Source organism: Salmo salar, chromosome 02 (assembly GCF_965601325.2).
Source record: "Salmo salar chromosome 02, fSalSal1, whole genome shotgun sequence".
Lineage (NCBI taxonomy): Eukaryota > Metazoa > Chordata > Actinopteri > Salmoniformes > Salmonidae > Salmo > Salmo salar.
The window spans coordinates 81,462,109-81,478,353 of record NC_138292.1 but is presented as its reverse complement, the minus strand read 5'-3'; the positions used below and the strand labels follow the sequence as shown (position 1 = coordinate 81,478,353).

General features: G+C 44.1%; 1 protein-coding gene and 1 long non-coding RNA gene across 2 annotated transcripts; one reads left to right on the top strand and one right to left on the bottom strand.

Moving 5' to 3' along the window:
• Window positions 1-20: 20 nt before the first annotated feature.
• eri2 (ERI1 exoribonuclease family member 2) lies at window positions 21-8,700 on the top strand. The gene is made up of 9 exons (XM_082967503.1): window positions 21-234; window positions 435-499; window positions 594-674; window positions 792-919; window positions 2,269-2,422; window positions 3,434-3,534; window positions 3,630-3,711; window positions 5,457-5,545; window positions 6,418-8,700. Exons 1-9 carry the CDS (start codon window positions 212-214, stop codon window positions 8,344-8,346), a joined length of 2,652 nt encoding a protein of 883 aa, XP_082823629.1. The 5' UTR covers window positions 21-211; the 3' UTR covers window positions 8,347-8,700.
• Window positions 8,701-14,558: 5,858 nt separating this feature from the next.
• LOC106593171 (uncharacterized) lies at window positions 14,559-15,277 on the bottom strand. Its single transcript, XR_001325808.3, has 2 exons — window positions 15,164-15,277; window positions 14,559-15,068 (listed from the first exon to the last, which is right to left on the bottom strand). It is a non-coding gene; the product is annotated as an uncharacterized LOC106593171 (long non-coding RNA).
• Between the last annotated feature and the right edge of the window lie 968 nt (window positions 15,278-16,245).

The following is a 16,245-nucleotide window of genomic DNA, read 5'->3' as shown; positions in this document are numbered from 1 at the left end:
AGCCCAAACCAGTCGAGCGCAGCAGAGTATCACAGATGCGACGAGAATTCAAAAAAGATCACCGCGAATCCAACACTGCTTTGTTATGAAGTTGTATGCGATATTTTACCTGGTACTTTATTTTTGAAGTCGTACTTCGGTTGTCACATTGTTCACATTTTAATGTACACTATTCGTAACGAAGTTGAGTCCGTGGCCTGAGGAAAACGACATGTCTACAAAGAAACTGGCGAAGTAAGTAACGTTAGCTAGCTTTCTAGCTAGAGTATATCTAGACAGCCATACTAGCCGAGAAACAATGTAATTCAAATGCCGACTTGCCATGATTCTCAAATGGTTTTTAGCGCTCCCATGAACATAAAAGTACAACGAGTAATGTTCACAGTGGCAGGGGGTGACAAAACTGAAGGGTGATGTCTTCCCTAACAAAACAGACAATTAGGGTTCGTGAGGAAACGCAGCCAGTCATCAACTGGACAGAAGAAACCACTAACATCTAGTAAGTCTTTTAAAACGCCCTACATTTTTGGTTTTCTGCTTGAATCAATGACATCTCGTTCAACTTCCATAACTTTTGACTTTCTACTTTCCAGATCAAATATTTCCATATCTGATTGTCATTGACTTCGAATCCACGTGCTGGAGAGAGAGGAACAGCTATGGGCAGGAGATTAGTAAGTGTACAGTACTTTGACAATATTTGTGGTAATATCATACCTACATACTGTAACCATTGCACTTTTTTTGTCCCCCTCCCCTCTCCTCTCTCCCCCTTGCCTCCCCCCATCTAGTTGAGTTTCCTGCAGTTCTCCTGAATACCGCTACAGGCGAGGTGGAGTCAGAGTTCCATACGTACGTTCAGCCGCAGGAGCACCCCATACTGTCTCACTTCTGCACTGAGCTCACTGGAATCACACAGGTATTCACACTGTCTGACTTCTGCACCCAGCTCACTGGAATCACACAGGTATTCACACTGTCTGACTTCTGCACCCAGCTCACTGGAATCACACAGGTATTCACACTGTCTGACTTCTGCACCCAGCTCACTGGAATCACACAGGTATTCACACTGTCTGACTTCTGCACCCAGCTCACTGGAATCACACAGGTATTCACACTGTCTGACTTCTGCACCCAGCTCACTGGAATCACACAGGTATTCACACTGTCTGACTTCTGCACCCAGCTCACTGGAATCACACAGGTATTCACACGGTCTGACTTCTGCACCCAGCTCACTGGAATCACACAGGTATTCACACTGTCTGACTTCTGCACCCAGCTCACTGGAACCACACAGGTATTCACACTGTCTGACTTCTGCACCCAGCTCACTGGAACCACACAGGTATTCACACTGTCTGAGTTCTGCACCCAGCTCACTGGAACCACACAGGTATTCACACGGTCTGACTTCTGCACCCAGCTCACTGGAATCACACAGGTATTCACACTGTCTGACTTCTGCACCCAGCTCACTGGAATCACACAGGTATTCACACTGTCTGACTTCTGCACCCAGCTCACTGGAATCACACAGGTATTCACACTGTCTGACTTCTGCACCCAGCTCACTGGAATCACACAGGTATTCACACTGTCTGACTTCTGCACCCAGCTCACTGGAATCACACAGGTATTCACACTGTCTGACTTCTGCACCCAGCTCACTGGAATCACACAGGTATTCACACTGTCTGACTTCTGCACCCAGCTCACTAGAATCACACAGGTATTCACACTGTCTGACTTCTGCACCCAGCTCACTGGAATCACACAGGTATTCACACTGTCTGACTTCTGCACCCAGCTCACTGGAATCACACAGGTATTCACACTGTCTGACTTCTGCACCCAGCTCACTGGAATCACACAGGTATTCACACGGTCTGACTTCTGCACCCAGCTCACTGGAATCACACAGGTATTCACACGGTCTGACTTCTGCACCCAGCTCACTGGAATCACACAGGTATTCACACTGTCTGACTTCTGCACCCAGCTCACTGGAATCACACAGGTATTCACACTGTCTGACTTCTGCACCCAGCTCACTGGAATCACACAGGTATTCACACTGTCTGACTTCTGCACCCAGCTCACTGGAATCACACAGGTATTCACACTGTCTGACTTCTGCACCCAGCTCACTGGAACCACACAGGTATTTACACTGTCTGACTTCTGCACCCAGCTCACTGGAACCACATGTCTGTCCCGGTTCTCTCTCACACACACACACTTTGTTATTCATTTTGTTTACAGCAACAGGTGGAGGCCGGGGTTCCCCTTCACATCTGTCTGTCCCGGTTCTCTCGGTGGCTGCAGACTCTGGAGCACCAGAGGGGTGTGGTCTTCCCCAGGGACCAGAGGGCTCCAGTCGCAGAGCAGCGCCCCTGTGCCTTCGTCACCTGGTCAGGTATAGTAGCTTAGGATAGGAACGGTTACCCGGGTCACCTTCAAATGAGACCAAATGTTTTGATACGGAAATCAGAAATTCTTATTTCCCTCCCTTTCTCTGTAGGCCCAGGACTCATATCTAACTATATACTGCCTTTCTCTGTAGGCCCAGGACTCATATCTGACTATATACTGCCTTTCTCTGTAGGCCCAGGACTCATATCTGACTATATACTGCCTTTCTCTGTGGGCCCAGGACTCATATCTGACTATATACTGCCTTTCTCTGTGGGCCCAGGACTCATATCTGACTATATACTGCCTTTCTCTGTGGGCCCAGGACTCATATCTGACTATATACTGCCTTTCTCTGTGGGCCCAGGACTCATATCTGACTATAAACTGCCTTTCTCTGTAGGCCCAGGACTCATATCTGACTATATACTGTCTTTCTCTGTGGGCCCAGGACTCATATCTGACTATATACTGCCTTTCTCTGTGGGCCCAGGACTCATATCTGACTATATACTGCCTTTCTCTGTGGGCCCAGGACTCATATCTGACTATATACTGCCTTTCTCTGTGGGCCCAGGACTCATATCTGACTATATACTGCCTTTCTCTGTAGGCCCAGGACTCATATCTGACTATATACTGCCTTTCTCTGTGGGCCCAGGACTCATATCTGACTATATATTGCCTTTCTCTGTGGGCCCAGGACTCATATCTGACTATATACTGCCTTTCTCTGTGGGCCCAGGACTCATATCTGACTATATACTGCCTTTCTCTGTGGGCCCAGGACTCATATCTGACTATATACTGCCTTTCTCTGTGGGCCCAGGACTCATATCTGACTATATACTGCCTTTCTCTGTGGGCCCAGGACTCATATCTGACTATATATTGCCTTTCAGTGGATTCTTTAAGGTTTAGAGGAAATAAGGATATTTTCACACTTTTGTACAGTCTCAAACATTTAATGGGAATAAGCTTGTTCAACTTGATTATCTGTGTCCTATTGTTTCAGACTGGGACCTGGGGGTGTGTCTGCTGTATGAGTGTAAACGGAAGCAGCTCCACAAACCTGCTGTTCTGAACAGCTGGATAGACCTGAGAGCTACGTACAGAGTAGGTGGTTGTGTGTGTGTGTGTGTGTGTGTGTGTGTGTGTGTGTGTGTGTGTGTGTTACTCTTAACCCAGTCTAACTCATGTCTCTTTCTCAGCTGTTCTACAACAGAAAACCAAAAGGACTGAATGGAGCTTTACAGGATCTAGGGATACAGTTCTCTGGACGGGAGCACTCAGGTACACACAGACCAAAAACATCTCTCTATCATTTATAGTGCCTGAGCTTCTCTGGACGGGAGCACTCAGGTACACACAGACCAAAAACATCTCTCTATCATTTATAGTGCCTGAGCTTCTCTGGACGGGAGCACTCAGGTACACACAGACCAAAAACATCTCTCTATCATTTATAGTGCCTGAGCTTCTCTGGACGGGAGCACTCAGGTACACACAGACCAAAAACATCTCTCTATCATTTATAGTGCCTGAGCTTCTCTGGACGGGAGCACTCAGGTACACACAGACCAAAAACATCTCTCTATCATTTATAGTGCCTGAGCTTCTCTGGACAGGAGCACTCAGGTACACACAGACCAAAAACATCTCTCTATCATTTATAGTGCCTGAGCTTCTCTGGACGGGAGCACTCAGGTACACACAGACCAAAAACATCTCTCTATCATTTATAGTGCCTGAGCTTCTCTGGACGGGAGCACTCAGGTACACACAGACCAAAAACATCTCTCTATCATTTATAGTGCCTGAGCTTCTCTGGACAGGAGCACTCAGGTACACACAGACCAAAAACATCTCTCTATCATTTATAGTGCCTGAGCTTCTCTGGACAGGAGCACTCAGGTACACACAGACCAAAAACATCTCTCTATCATTTATAGTGCCTGAGCTTCTCTGGACAGGAGCACTCAGGTACACACAGACCAAAAACATCTCTCTATCATTTATAGTGCTGAGAGATTAACAGAAATGTGTTTATTTAAAAAAAAAAATTAACAACTCATTGACTGACATCGGTTAAATTATTTAAATTCCATTTAGGTCTTTTTTTCTTCTTCTGTGAGCTCAATGTGTAGTTTCTCTAGAGATGCATCAGATCCAGCCTGAACTGTGAGATGTTGTAGTTTCCAACAGGCCAATATTCCACATAGTTTAGCGCATAAAATGTGGTAATTAACTACAATAACCATAATCCATTGCTCGTCTACTTGTCCGGTCTGTTTTATGTTATGCCTGCTACGGAAGAGGCTGAAGAGAGCAGCTGTTGCTTCATGAGGTAGCTCTCTACCTGAAAATGCATGCTCTAAGTGATTGATAGTTGGTAATCAGCAGTCAGAAAAGTATGCCTTATTTACTTTGAAGAACTACAAAATACTGATTTCTGTCAGACAGCAGCTCTACAGAGATCAACCAAATGTTATATACACAACAACTGAAATATTTTATTAGAGTAAAGTGAATAAATGGTTAATTGGTGATGAGCAGTGACGGGCCATCATGGGACTTTTAGTAATAGTTGGATTCTGTGTTACAGCATTCATCCCACATAATCGAAAACCCGGATTATTTTTTAAATGATCGAATTGAAACTGAACCGTCCTCAAAAAAAAGCACTAATTGCTCAGCACAAGTGGCTGGCTAGCTAGCTATTAGCATTCTCTGCACTAGTGGCAGGCTAGCTAAGTATTAGCATCCTTAGCACTAGTGGCTGGCTAGCTAAGTATTAGCATTCTCTGCACTAGTCATTTAATAACATTAGGATCGAAACATACACACAAGACTCCAGTCATCATTGTCAGTTACTGGGAATAATATACATATTGTTTGATGGTCTGGACGAAGCCCATAACAGTTACAATGAATAACATTCATATAAAACAATGTGAATATTTCTCTTCAGCATTTTTGATAATCTAGACATAGTTTATAGTACATAGAAAACAGTTTTTGTTGAATGTTATTTGCAGGCCTGGATGACGCCCGCAACACGGCCCACCTGGCCTGGAGGATGATGAGGGATGGCTGTGTGATGAAGATTACGCGCAGTCTGGAGAGGGTGAGTGGCTTCCTGACGAACCCCCACTACTACACCCCCAGTACTAACGACCCCACCGTGCTGACGACCCCTGGACTACTGTACTACGCCCCTAAAGACTCACCCAGGGGCGACCTACATCGAACCCTTGGATTTCTGTCAACGCCCCAGAATACCCACTCCTCCTCCCGTAAAGACTCACGCGCGTAGGTGACTCTTCCCCCGTTCCATACACACCTGGGTTGTATTCATTAGTGTAAACCGTAGCGAAACATTTTGCCATGTAAAACGTTTTGCAATGAAAACGAGTTTCTTACTGGAGTTCAGGAAGCCACTCCTTGTTTCGGGTCTGTTTTCTTCTGTTTGGTTTCTAGTGAATATGACTCAGTCTCCTCTGTTTACTGGACTGACTATCAATAAAGTTTGTAAAAAAAATGTTTTGATTTGAGGCCTCCCGAGTGGCGCAGCGTTCTAAGGCACTGCATCTCAGTGCTAGAGGGGTCACGACAGACCCTGATTCGATCCCGGGCTGTTTCACAACCGGCTGTGATCGGGAGTCCCATATGGCAGCGCACAATTGGCCCAGTGTCGTCCGGGTTACGAGAGGGTTTGGCCGGGGGGGGGGGGCTTTACTTGGCTCATCGCGCTCTTGTGGTGGGTCGGGCGCCTGCAGGCTGACCTCGGTCATCAGTTGATGCGGCTGGCTTCCGGGTTAAGAGGGCGGGTGTTAAGGAGCGAGGTTTGGCGGGTCATGTTTCGGAGGACGCATGACTCGACCTTTGCCTCCTGAGCCTGTTTGGGAGGCGCAACGATGAGACAAGATTGTAATTGGGGAGAAAAGGGGGAAAAAATAATTATAATGTATTGATTTATTTTATTTGTTTACCTCTTAGGCACCTTTGAAGACCAAACCCCTGTTTGGAAATGGGAACGTGCCAGGGAATGCTTGTCCTAGCAACAAGGGGGATAACAACACCACTATCAAAAAAACCTCCAAGACGGCAGAGAGCGGCGACCATCTTGAAAATCAACCCAACAGCAAGCCAGTTAGCAACACAGACGTTGTTGAAACACGACCCAAGCCTTCAGACAACATGGTTCCCAACACAGAGGTGAACTACAACTTAACCGCTGAACCTGTTCAGTATCAGAGTATTGTTTCACCAAAGACCCTTCTAAATGGTCTGACCACTCCAATGTGTGGTGGTAGTAGTAATAGCAGCAGAACAGTTAGAATAGGAACAATACGGTCCGTCTCCTCTCCTATGACTTTCAATATCCCCTCTCCTCATCACTACATCAACAGCCTCGTTCTGGTCTCCACCACTATGAATTGCATTACCCATCTACCCCAGCCAGACCCGACCCTTGACCCAGAAACAGGAAGTATGGAGGAGGACTTGCCCATCTTGGTGGAAACGGAGTCGTGCGGTTCATATGACGACGTGGTGTTGGAGGAAGACTGGGATGTCATGGTTAGTGACGAGGCTTCTGTTTCTGATGTGTACACAGAGAACGAGAGGTTTGAGGTGGATGATACCTCTGTCTATGGGAAGACCTTGCTGTGTCCAAGCCCAGTACATTCAAATCCTGGTAGAGGTCCAACCAACAGTAGGCCTAGTTCCAATACCACCAACACGCCCTGCCAACATCTGACCAGCCTGGTACACAAGACCGATACTAGAACGTCCTCCAGGAACTTGGTGTCTTTGAAGGCTGAGACAACAAGGACCTACAACACCTCTGCACCTAATACTCTGTCCCCTTCCTCTTTTGTCAAACCCAGACCTGTTACCCCTGGCTCAAACCTCTCAGATACACGGTCAAGACTGAACACGGAAACGTCAAAAAACTCCTTTGTGATCGTCAAGAACGGATCGAGAATATCCTCCAGTTCTACAAAAGCTGAGACAACGAGGATATTCAGCACCTCTGGGTCCAATAGTTCATGCAGTTTCTCCTTTGCCAAACCCAGACCTGTTACCCATGATTCCAACCGCTCAGCTACACGGTCAAGACCGCAAACGGCAACATCAAAGAACTCCTTTGTGATCTACAAGGACAAGCCAAGAGCCTCAAATACCTCTTCTACATCCAGTATTTCTATCACATCCAATACCTCGACAGCATCCAATCATTCCTTTGTCAAACCCAGACCAGGCCTCCAGAACTCCAACCTCCATGCTACACTGTCAAGATCGCTCACAACAAAAAACCCTGGTAACTCCTTCACATCCATGTCCTCTACTACAAACCTTCCCAATCCTTCCTTCACTAGACCCAAACCAGTTACCACCAGCAGTGATTCTAACCTCTCTGTTTCACACACACAGACATCAAACGGCTCTGCATCCAATCTTTCATTTGCCAGGCCCAGACCTGTCATCCATAACCCTAACCCTTCGACTTCACGTTCAAGTCTGCACGCAGAGACGCCAAACTCATCTTTCATGATCCACAAGTACTCTTGCCTCTCCTCTGTCTCTCGTCCTTCTGTCGGTGGATCGTCCTCCATCCTCTCCTCGTCCGTTAACCGGTCCTCGTTCCTGCCGAACCGCAGCACCAAGATCACGGCCCCGCTGTGTGACTGTGGGCGGCGAGCCAAGCGTCTAACGGTGTGTAACGGCGGTCCGAACCAAGGCCGAGCGTTCTACTGCTGCGCGGTGCGTAAACACGGCCCTGGCGGGACCAGGAAGGGATGTGAGTTATTTAAGTGGGAGTCTGCTCTCCTCCAGGCTAAATCACCAGCCTCCGCTGCCGCCTCAATCGCTCTGTGTTTTGGTCTCAACTCCAGTGTTGTTCGTCCCCCTGTCATCATCTAGGATGAGATATCAATTAGCTTGAGGTCATAGGGAGACTCTCAATAGCATTTCCTTCTCATCCAATGGGTTTGTGAGGCGGCGAGGAGAGGACACGAGGAATCAAGGAAATGCAATTGAGATTCTCCTCACAAAGGTCTCATATTTTAAACTGTACTTTATGAAAATATGTATGATGCGTGTTTTGAGTATATGATTTATGTCCACATACTAAATCTGGTGCATTCATTGACCAATATCCTGTACAGTTTCTAAATGGAATTGATCCTCATAATGTGAGATGACATGACGTCATGATGAAATGTAAAATACTTTTTAGGTCGGTATAGTCATTAATAAAATATGTCATGAATTTTATTACATGGGTTCTATTGTTGTAAATATAACAGTTGAGGTCGGACCAAAATGGAAATTATAAATGTTTTGTGTTCTGACATGAGGTTGGAATTGCACATATTGCAAATTGTCCCTCTTGGCGCCCTGTACTAGAGCCACCAATATTTTACATGCGCAAAAATAGTGGAATCGGCGGTAAGCCTTCAAAATTAACTGTGAATAATGAGTGAGAAAGTTAGTGGGTCAAAGATCATACCGCTGAAGACATGCTAGCCTCTCCTGTTATTGTAATGGTGAGAGGTTAGCATGTCTTGGGGGTATGATATATACTGCTCCAAAAAATAAAGGGAACACTTAAACAACACATCCTAGATCTGAATGAAATAAATAATCTTATTAAATACTTTTTTCTTTACATAGTTAAATGTGCTGACAACAAAATCACACAAAAATAATCAATGGAAATCCAATTTATCAACCCATGGAGGTCTGGATTTGGAGTCACACTCAAAATTAAAGTGGAAAACCACACTACAGGCTGATCCAACTTTGATGTAATGTCCTTAAAACAAGTCAAAATGAGGCTCAGTAGTGTGTGTGGCCTCCACGTGCCTGTATGACCTCCCTACAACGCCTGGGCATGCTCCTGATGAGGTGGCGGATGGTCTCCTGAGGGATCTCCTCCCAGACCTGGACTAAAGCATCCGCCAACTCCTGGACAGTCTGTGGTGCAACGTGGCGTTGGTGGATGGAGCGAGACATGATGTCACAGATGTGCTCAATTGGATTCAGGTCTGGGGAACGGGCGGGCCAGTCTATAGCATCAATGCCTTCCTCTTGCAGGAACTGCTGACACACTCCAGCCACATGAGGTCTAGAATTGTCTTGCATTAGGAGGAACCCAGGGTCAACTGCACCAGCATATGGTCTCACAAGGGGTCTGAGGATCTCATCTCGGTACCTAATGGCAGTCAGGCTACCTCTGGCGAGCACATGGAGGGCTGTGTGGCCCCCCAAAGAAATGCCACCCCACACCATGACTGACCCACCGCCAAACCGGTCATGCTGGAGGATGTTGCAGGCAGCAGAACGTTCTCCACGGCGTCTCCAGACTCTGTCACGTCTGTCACGTGCTCAGTGTGAACCTGCTTTCATCTGTGAAGAGCACAGGGCGCCAGTGGCGAATTTGCCAATCTTGGTGTTCTCTGGCAAATGCCAAACGTCCTGCACGGTGTTGGGCTGTAAGCACAACCCCCAACTGTGGACGTCGGGCCCTCATACCACCCTCATGGAGTCTGTTTCTGACCGTTTGAGCAGACACATGCACATTTGTGGCCTGCTGGAGGTCATTTTGCAGGGCTCTGGCAGTGCTTCTCCTGCTCCTCCTTGCACAAAGGCGGAGGTAGCGGTCCTGCTGCTGGGTTGTTGCCCTCCTACGGCCTCCTCCACGTCTCCTGATGTACTGGCCTGTCTCCTGGTAGTGCCTCCATGCTCTGGACACTACGCTGACAGACACAGCAAACCTTCTTGCCACAGCTCGCATTGATGTGCCATCCTGGATGAGCTGCACTACCTGAGCCACTTGTGTGGGTTGTAGACTCCGTCTCATGCTACCACTAGAGTGAAAGAATCGCCAGCATTCAAAAGTGACCAAAACATCAGCCAGAAAGCATAGGAACTGAGAAGTGGTCTGTGGTCCCCACCTGCAGAACCACTCCTTTATTGGGGGTGTCTTGCTAATTGCCTATAATTTCCACCTGTTGTCTATTCCATTTGCACAACAATGTGAAATGTATTGTCAATCAGTGTTGCTTCCTAAGTGGACAGTTTGATTTCACAGAAGTGTGATTGACTTGGAGTTACATTGTGTTGTTTAAGTGTTCCCTTTATTTTTTTGAGCAGTGTATATTGCTAACCTCCCCTGTCTTGTAATGGTGAGAGGTTAGCATGTCTTGGGGGTATAATATATAATGCTAACCTCCCCTGTTATTGGTAATGGTGAGAGGTTAGCATGTCTTGGGGGTATAATATATAATGCTAACCTCCCCTGTTATTGGTAATGGTGAGAGGTTAGCATGTCTTGGGGGTATAATATATAATGCTAACCTCCCCTGTTATTGGTAATGGTGAGAGGTTAGCATGTCTTGGGGGTATAATATATAATGCTAACCTCCCCTGTTATTGGTAATGGTGAGAGGTTAGCATGTCTTTGGGGGTATGATCTTTGACCCTCTAACTTTCTAACTCATCTTTATTCACAATTCATTCAGCATTATCCGTAATCATGGTAGCATCCACATTAATGTGAAAGTGTTTCTTTTTGTAACTCCAAAATGACACACTACGTTATTTACCATTTAATTTCTATTTGTTATAACATAATCTGAAACAAAAAAATGCTTATGGAATATGATCTACATTTGTCAAGGTGATATAATCATTGCGTGCTAGGAATGTGGGACCAAATACTAAACTTCTGACTACGGTATAAGAATCTTTAGGGGTGTCAATTTGTTGTTGTATTACTTGTTAAAAACAATCTTTCTCTGAGCGATTGTATAAAATAATAGAAGTTACCCGTTTGATTATTTTGTTGCATACAATATAGCTGTTTGAATTATTTTATACAGTCATTATTGTTCATCTTTATTAAGGGTGTCAATTTCACACCCCACTGTGTATATGGTGTTACTTCATGGTGGACTGAGGTCTATAAGCCTAGAAACACTTTCTACTTCAACCACTCCATTGGTCCCAATGCAATAGACTATATGCCTATAAATTACACATTGGCTTATAGAGAAGAAATGATTCCATCTGCCTTAGTAAAAGTGTGGTTGGGATTACTTAGTAGGGTCTGTAGAATCAATGTACGGGTGACTCAGTTGGTAGAGCGTGGTGCTTTCAACGCCAGGGTTGTGGGTTCGATTCCCACAGGGGACCAGTAGCCTATGGATATGTATGCACTCACTACCCTAAGTCTCTCTGAATAAGAGCATCTCCTAAATGACTAACATGTAAATGATACATGGTCTATGCCTACAGTGTATTGCATTGGAACCAAGTGGGTGGAGTAGAAAGTGCTGCTGGGTATTTAAATCACAGTCCCACAAGAAATAACACCATATACAGACTCTCCAGATTCTACAGTAATCCCAACCCTAGCTTTACTTCCACACACACAATTGTTTTTTCTCCCTCTATAAACCAATTTGTAATGTTATAGGCCTACAATGTATTCCAGTGGGTTGGGTAGAAAGTGCTGCTGGGTATTTAGACCACAGTCCCATAAGAAATAACACATTGTATAGATTCTACAGACCCTATACAGTAATCGCCATGGATTCTACAGACACTATACAGTAATCGCCATGGATTCTACAGACCCTATACAGTAATCGCCATGGATTCTACAGACCCTATACAGTAATCGCCATGGATTCTACAGACCCTATACAGTAATCGCCATGGATTCTACAGACACTATACAGTAATCGCCATGGATTCTACAGACCCTATACAGTAATCGCCATGGATTCTACAGACCCTATACAGTAATCGCCATGGATTCTACAGACCCTATACAGTAATCGCCATGGATTCTACAGACCCTATACAGTAATCGCCATGGATTCTACAGACCCTATACAGTAATCGCCATGGATTCTACAGACCCTATACAGTAATCGCCATGGATTCTACAGACCCTATACAGTAATCGCCATGGATTCTACAGACCCTATACAGTAATCGCCATGGATTCTACAGACACTATACAGTAATCGCCATGGATTCTACAGACCCTATACAGTAATCGCCATGGATTCTACAGACCCTATACAGTAATCGCCATGGATTCTACAGACACTATACAGTAATCGCCATGGATTCTACAGACCCTATACAGTAATCGCCATGGATTCTACAGACCCTATACAGTAATCGCCATGGATTCTACAGACACTATACAGTAATCGCCATGGATTCTACAGACCCTATACAGTAATCGCCATGGATTCTACAGACCCTATACAGTAATCGCCATGGATTCTACAGACACTATACAGTAATCGCCATGGATTCTACAGACCCTATACAGTAATCGCCATGGATTCTACAGACCCTATACAGTAATCGCCATGGATTCTACAGACCCTATACAGTAATCGCCATGGATTCTACAGACCCTATACAGTAATCGCCATGGATTCTACAGACCCTATACAGTAATCGCCATGGATTCTACAGACCCTATACAGTAATCGCCATGGATTCTACAGACCCTACAGAGTATTCCCAACCCCACATTTATCTCAGCACATAATTTTTTTTTTTTTTTTCTCTCTACAGCCCAAAATTGTGAATATACCAATCTGAACATTGTATTTTTCGATAGGGGTCTTAAAACCTGTTATGGACAGGAGCTCCGCTAGCGGAACCCCTTCGCCAACAGCCAATGTAATAGCAGGGAAATACAAAACAGCAAAAATCTCATTCAATTTTCTCAAACATACAACTATTATACACCATTTTAAAGAGAATCTTCTCGTTAATCCAACCACATTGTCCGATTTCAAAAAGGCTTTACGGCGAAAGCATAACAGTAGATTATGTTAGGACATCAACTTCACAAGAAAAACCACAGCCATTTTCCAAGCAAGGAGAGGCATCACAAAAAAAACAGAAATACAGCTAAAATGAATCACTAACCTTCGATGATCTTCATCAGATGACACTCCCAGGACTCAATGTTACACAATACATGTATGTTGTGTTCGATAAAGTTCATATTTATATAAAAGAATAATAAACATTTTACATTGGCGCGTGATGTTCAGAAAATGTATTGCCTCCCAAAACTTCCGGTGAATGAGCACATCAATTTACAAAAACACTTCATAAACGTTGATAAACTTTACTACAGTTATTGAAAGAATTATAGATATACTTCTCCTTAATGCAACCGCTGTGTCAGATTTTAAAATAGCTTTATGGCAAAAGCACATTGTTCAATATTCTGAGTACAGAGCTCAGCCATCAAAGCAAGCTATACAGTTACCCGCCAAGTTCTGGAGTCAACTAAACTCAGAAATAGTATTATAAATCTTCACTTACCTTTGCTGATCTTCGTTGGAATGCACTCCCAGGACTCCCACAAGAAATGTTCTTTTTGTTTGAAAAACTCCATATTTATGTCCAAATACCTCCTTTTGTTCGCGCGTTCAGATCACTATCCAAAGGCAAAATGCGCGGGCGTAAAACCAAAGAAAAAGTCAAAATGTTCCATTACCGTTCGTAGAAACATGTCAAACGATGTTTACAATCAATCCTTAGGGTCTTTTTAACATAAATATTCGATAATATTCCAACCGGACAATAGCGCAGTAAACAACTCGCTGATTCCAGGCAGTCCACTGGTTGACTGGGCTCTTATTCTCTGCCCAGTAACAGTAGAAGCATGAAACAAGGTTCTAAAGGCTGTTGACATCTAGTGGGAGCCTTAGGAAGTGCAATATGACCCCACAGACACTGTAGTTTGGAAAGGGATTAGATAGAAAAACTACAACCCTCAGATTTCCCACTTCCTGGTTGAATTTTTCTCTGGTTTTTGCCTGCCATATGAGTTATGTTATACTCACAGACATCATTCAAACCGTTTTAGAAACTTCTGAGTGTTTTCTATCCAAATACTAATAATATGCAAATATTTGACTCTGGGCCCGAGTAGCAGGTAGTTTACTCTGGGCATGCTTTTCATCCGAACGTGAAAATACTGCCCCCTATCCCTAACAGGTTTTAAATGGTTTTTGAAGCATGTTTGTAATTGTTTCCATAAAGTACTCCTTGCGTTTGCTTATAAATCACAATAGAAATTGACATAGATTAAAATGTAATATTTTAATGTTTTTGAATGAATTCTACACATTGCAGTGTTTTGAAATGCGGGCTTTTATTTTGAATACTAGTCAGAATAGCGTTTTTGAGCGCTAAAGAAGACCATTATGATAGCCTTCATTTAGGCCTTAAAATATACTGTTTGGTTTGTTGTTGAACACAGCATCATTTGTCCTTGTCTTTAACTTGTCTCGAATTGTCCCTTATCCCGTCTTTCACATCCTTTACTAAAGAATCCCGAAGTCTTCCGGCTTTTCTCCCCATCTCCCCGACGTTTTTAGGCAGTCCCGAAGCCTCATGTCGTATCTGGCGAACTGTTTTGAACTTCAGCAGTTTGGTTGTCGCATCTTTTCCGGCAATTCTTGCCTTCATCCAGGCATAAGCGGTGAGCTGTGCGGCCCGTCGTATAGGTCGCAACTCGGCCAGTTTTTCCACCACTGGCGCTTTGTTGAGCAGAGCGGATAGAAGACGACTCAACACCATGTTACAACGATCTGTTTGGGAACAATACAATAACCTGGCTTTATAATGTATGCAATCGGTAGGTATAGAGGAATGTGAAATGAGGATACCTGTCAATGCAAGCTACCTTAGCTGTCCCGTTCTGGACTCGGCATTGCTTCTTCTTCGATAGCCCATCTCTATGGAATGTGAAAGGTTTTTTAGGTCCGTGTCGCCATCTTGTGTCACGGAGGTCCTGAAACATTTCTGAAAAACTCAAAAGGGTCGTTCCACTAATTCGGTGCCTTTTGTGATGTGGAGAAAGAAAAAACAACTTATATTTCACCTAATTTTAACATTGCCAAAAAGAGAACACGTTCAACTTAAAAATAAATAAAAAACACATCCCATCTCGAGGTTAAGTAAAAAAAAGACCTAATATTAAGTACCAAAACAAGTAACAGGGTTGACGATTTCATCTTAATTCAGACATAAATCCCCTTGTGACAGGGGAAATGGAAGCTTGAGTAACCGGGTAGAGGTGTTATGCTCGACCCACTCAGTTTCCACCACAAAACACCAGAAAATGCCCCAAAAGTGCAGAACCAGCTCACCTTCTTTTACACTATGATTTGACTATTACATAGACGTTCAATGTTTGTTTTTCTTTTTTCTATTTATTTTATTAAGGAATAGTTTCTCCATATTAAGACGAGAGTTCAGTTCACGTAACACGGTTTACCTTAACACAAGGGACAGATTATTTTTCTTTACCTTTAATTTTAATCACTTTAATCAAATTAAATGAATAATAATAATCAGAAATGACTGTCAAACAACAAAATAACGGTTTTTTGGGGGGGGGGGTTAAAGGTAAGAGGTCGATACAATCGGTCGTGTGTCCTCCTTAACAAATGTTTTGTTTTGTACCGAAACGTAATGTTTTTAATTTGTACGGTATGATTTTACTTGCATAAAAACTATGGATGTTAACGTGGTTGAGAGACAATGGGAGGAATTGGAATTAATGTTAACTTCGTGAATTGACTGAATTGAAAATGAATGTACCCCAATTTAGGACCAAGCTCATGAAAAGGGACAACCTGAGAAAAGGACCAGCCGAAACACATGGAGGTAGGGTTTTGCACCTGTCCCGTATTGGCCGGGATGTCCCTTATATTGGGCTAAATTGGTTTGTCCCGTATATTCATCCAAACACAGTAAAGCGTA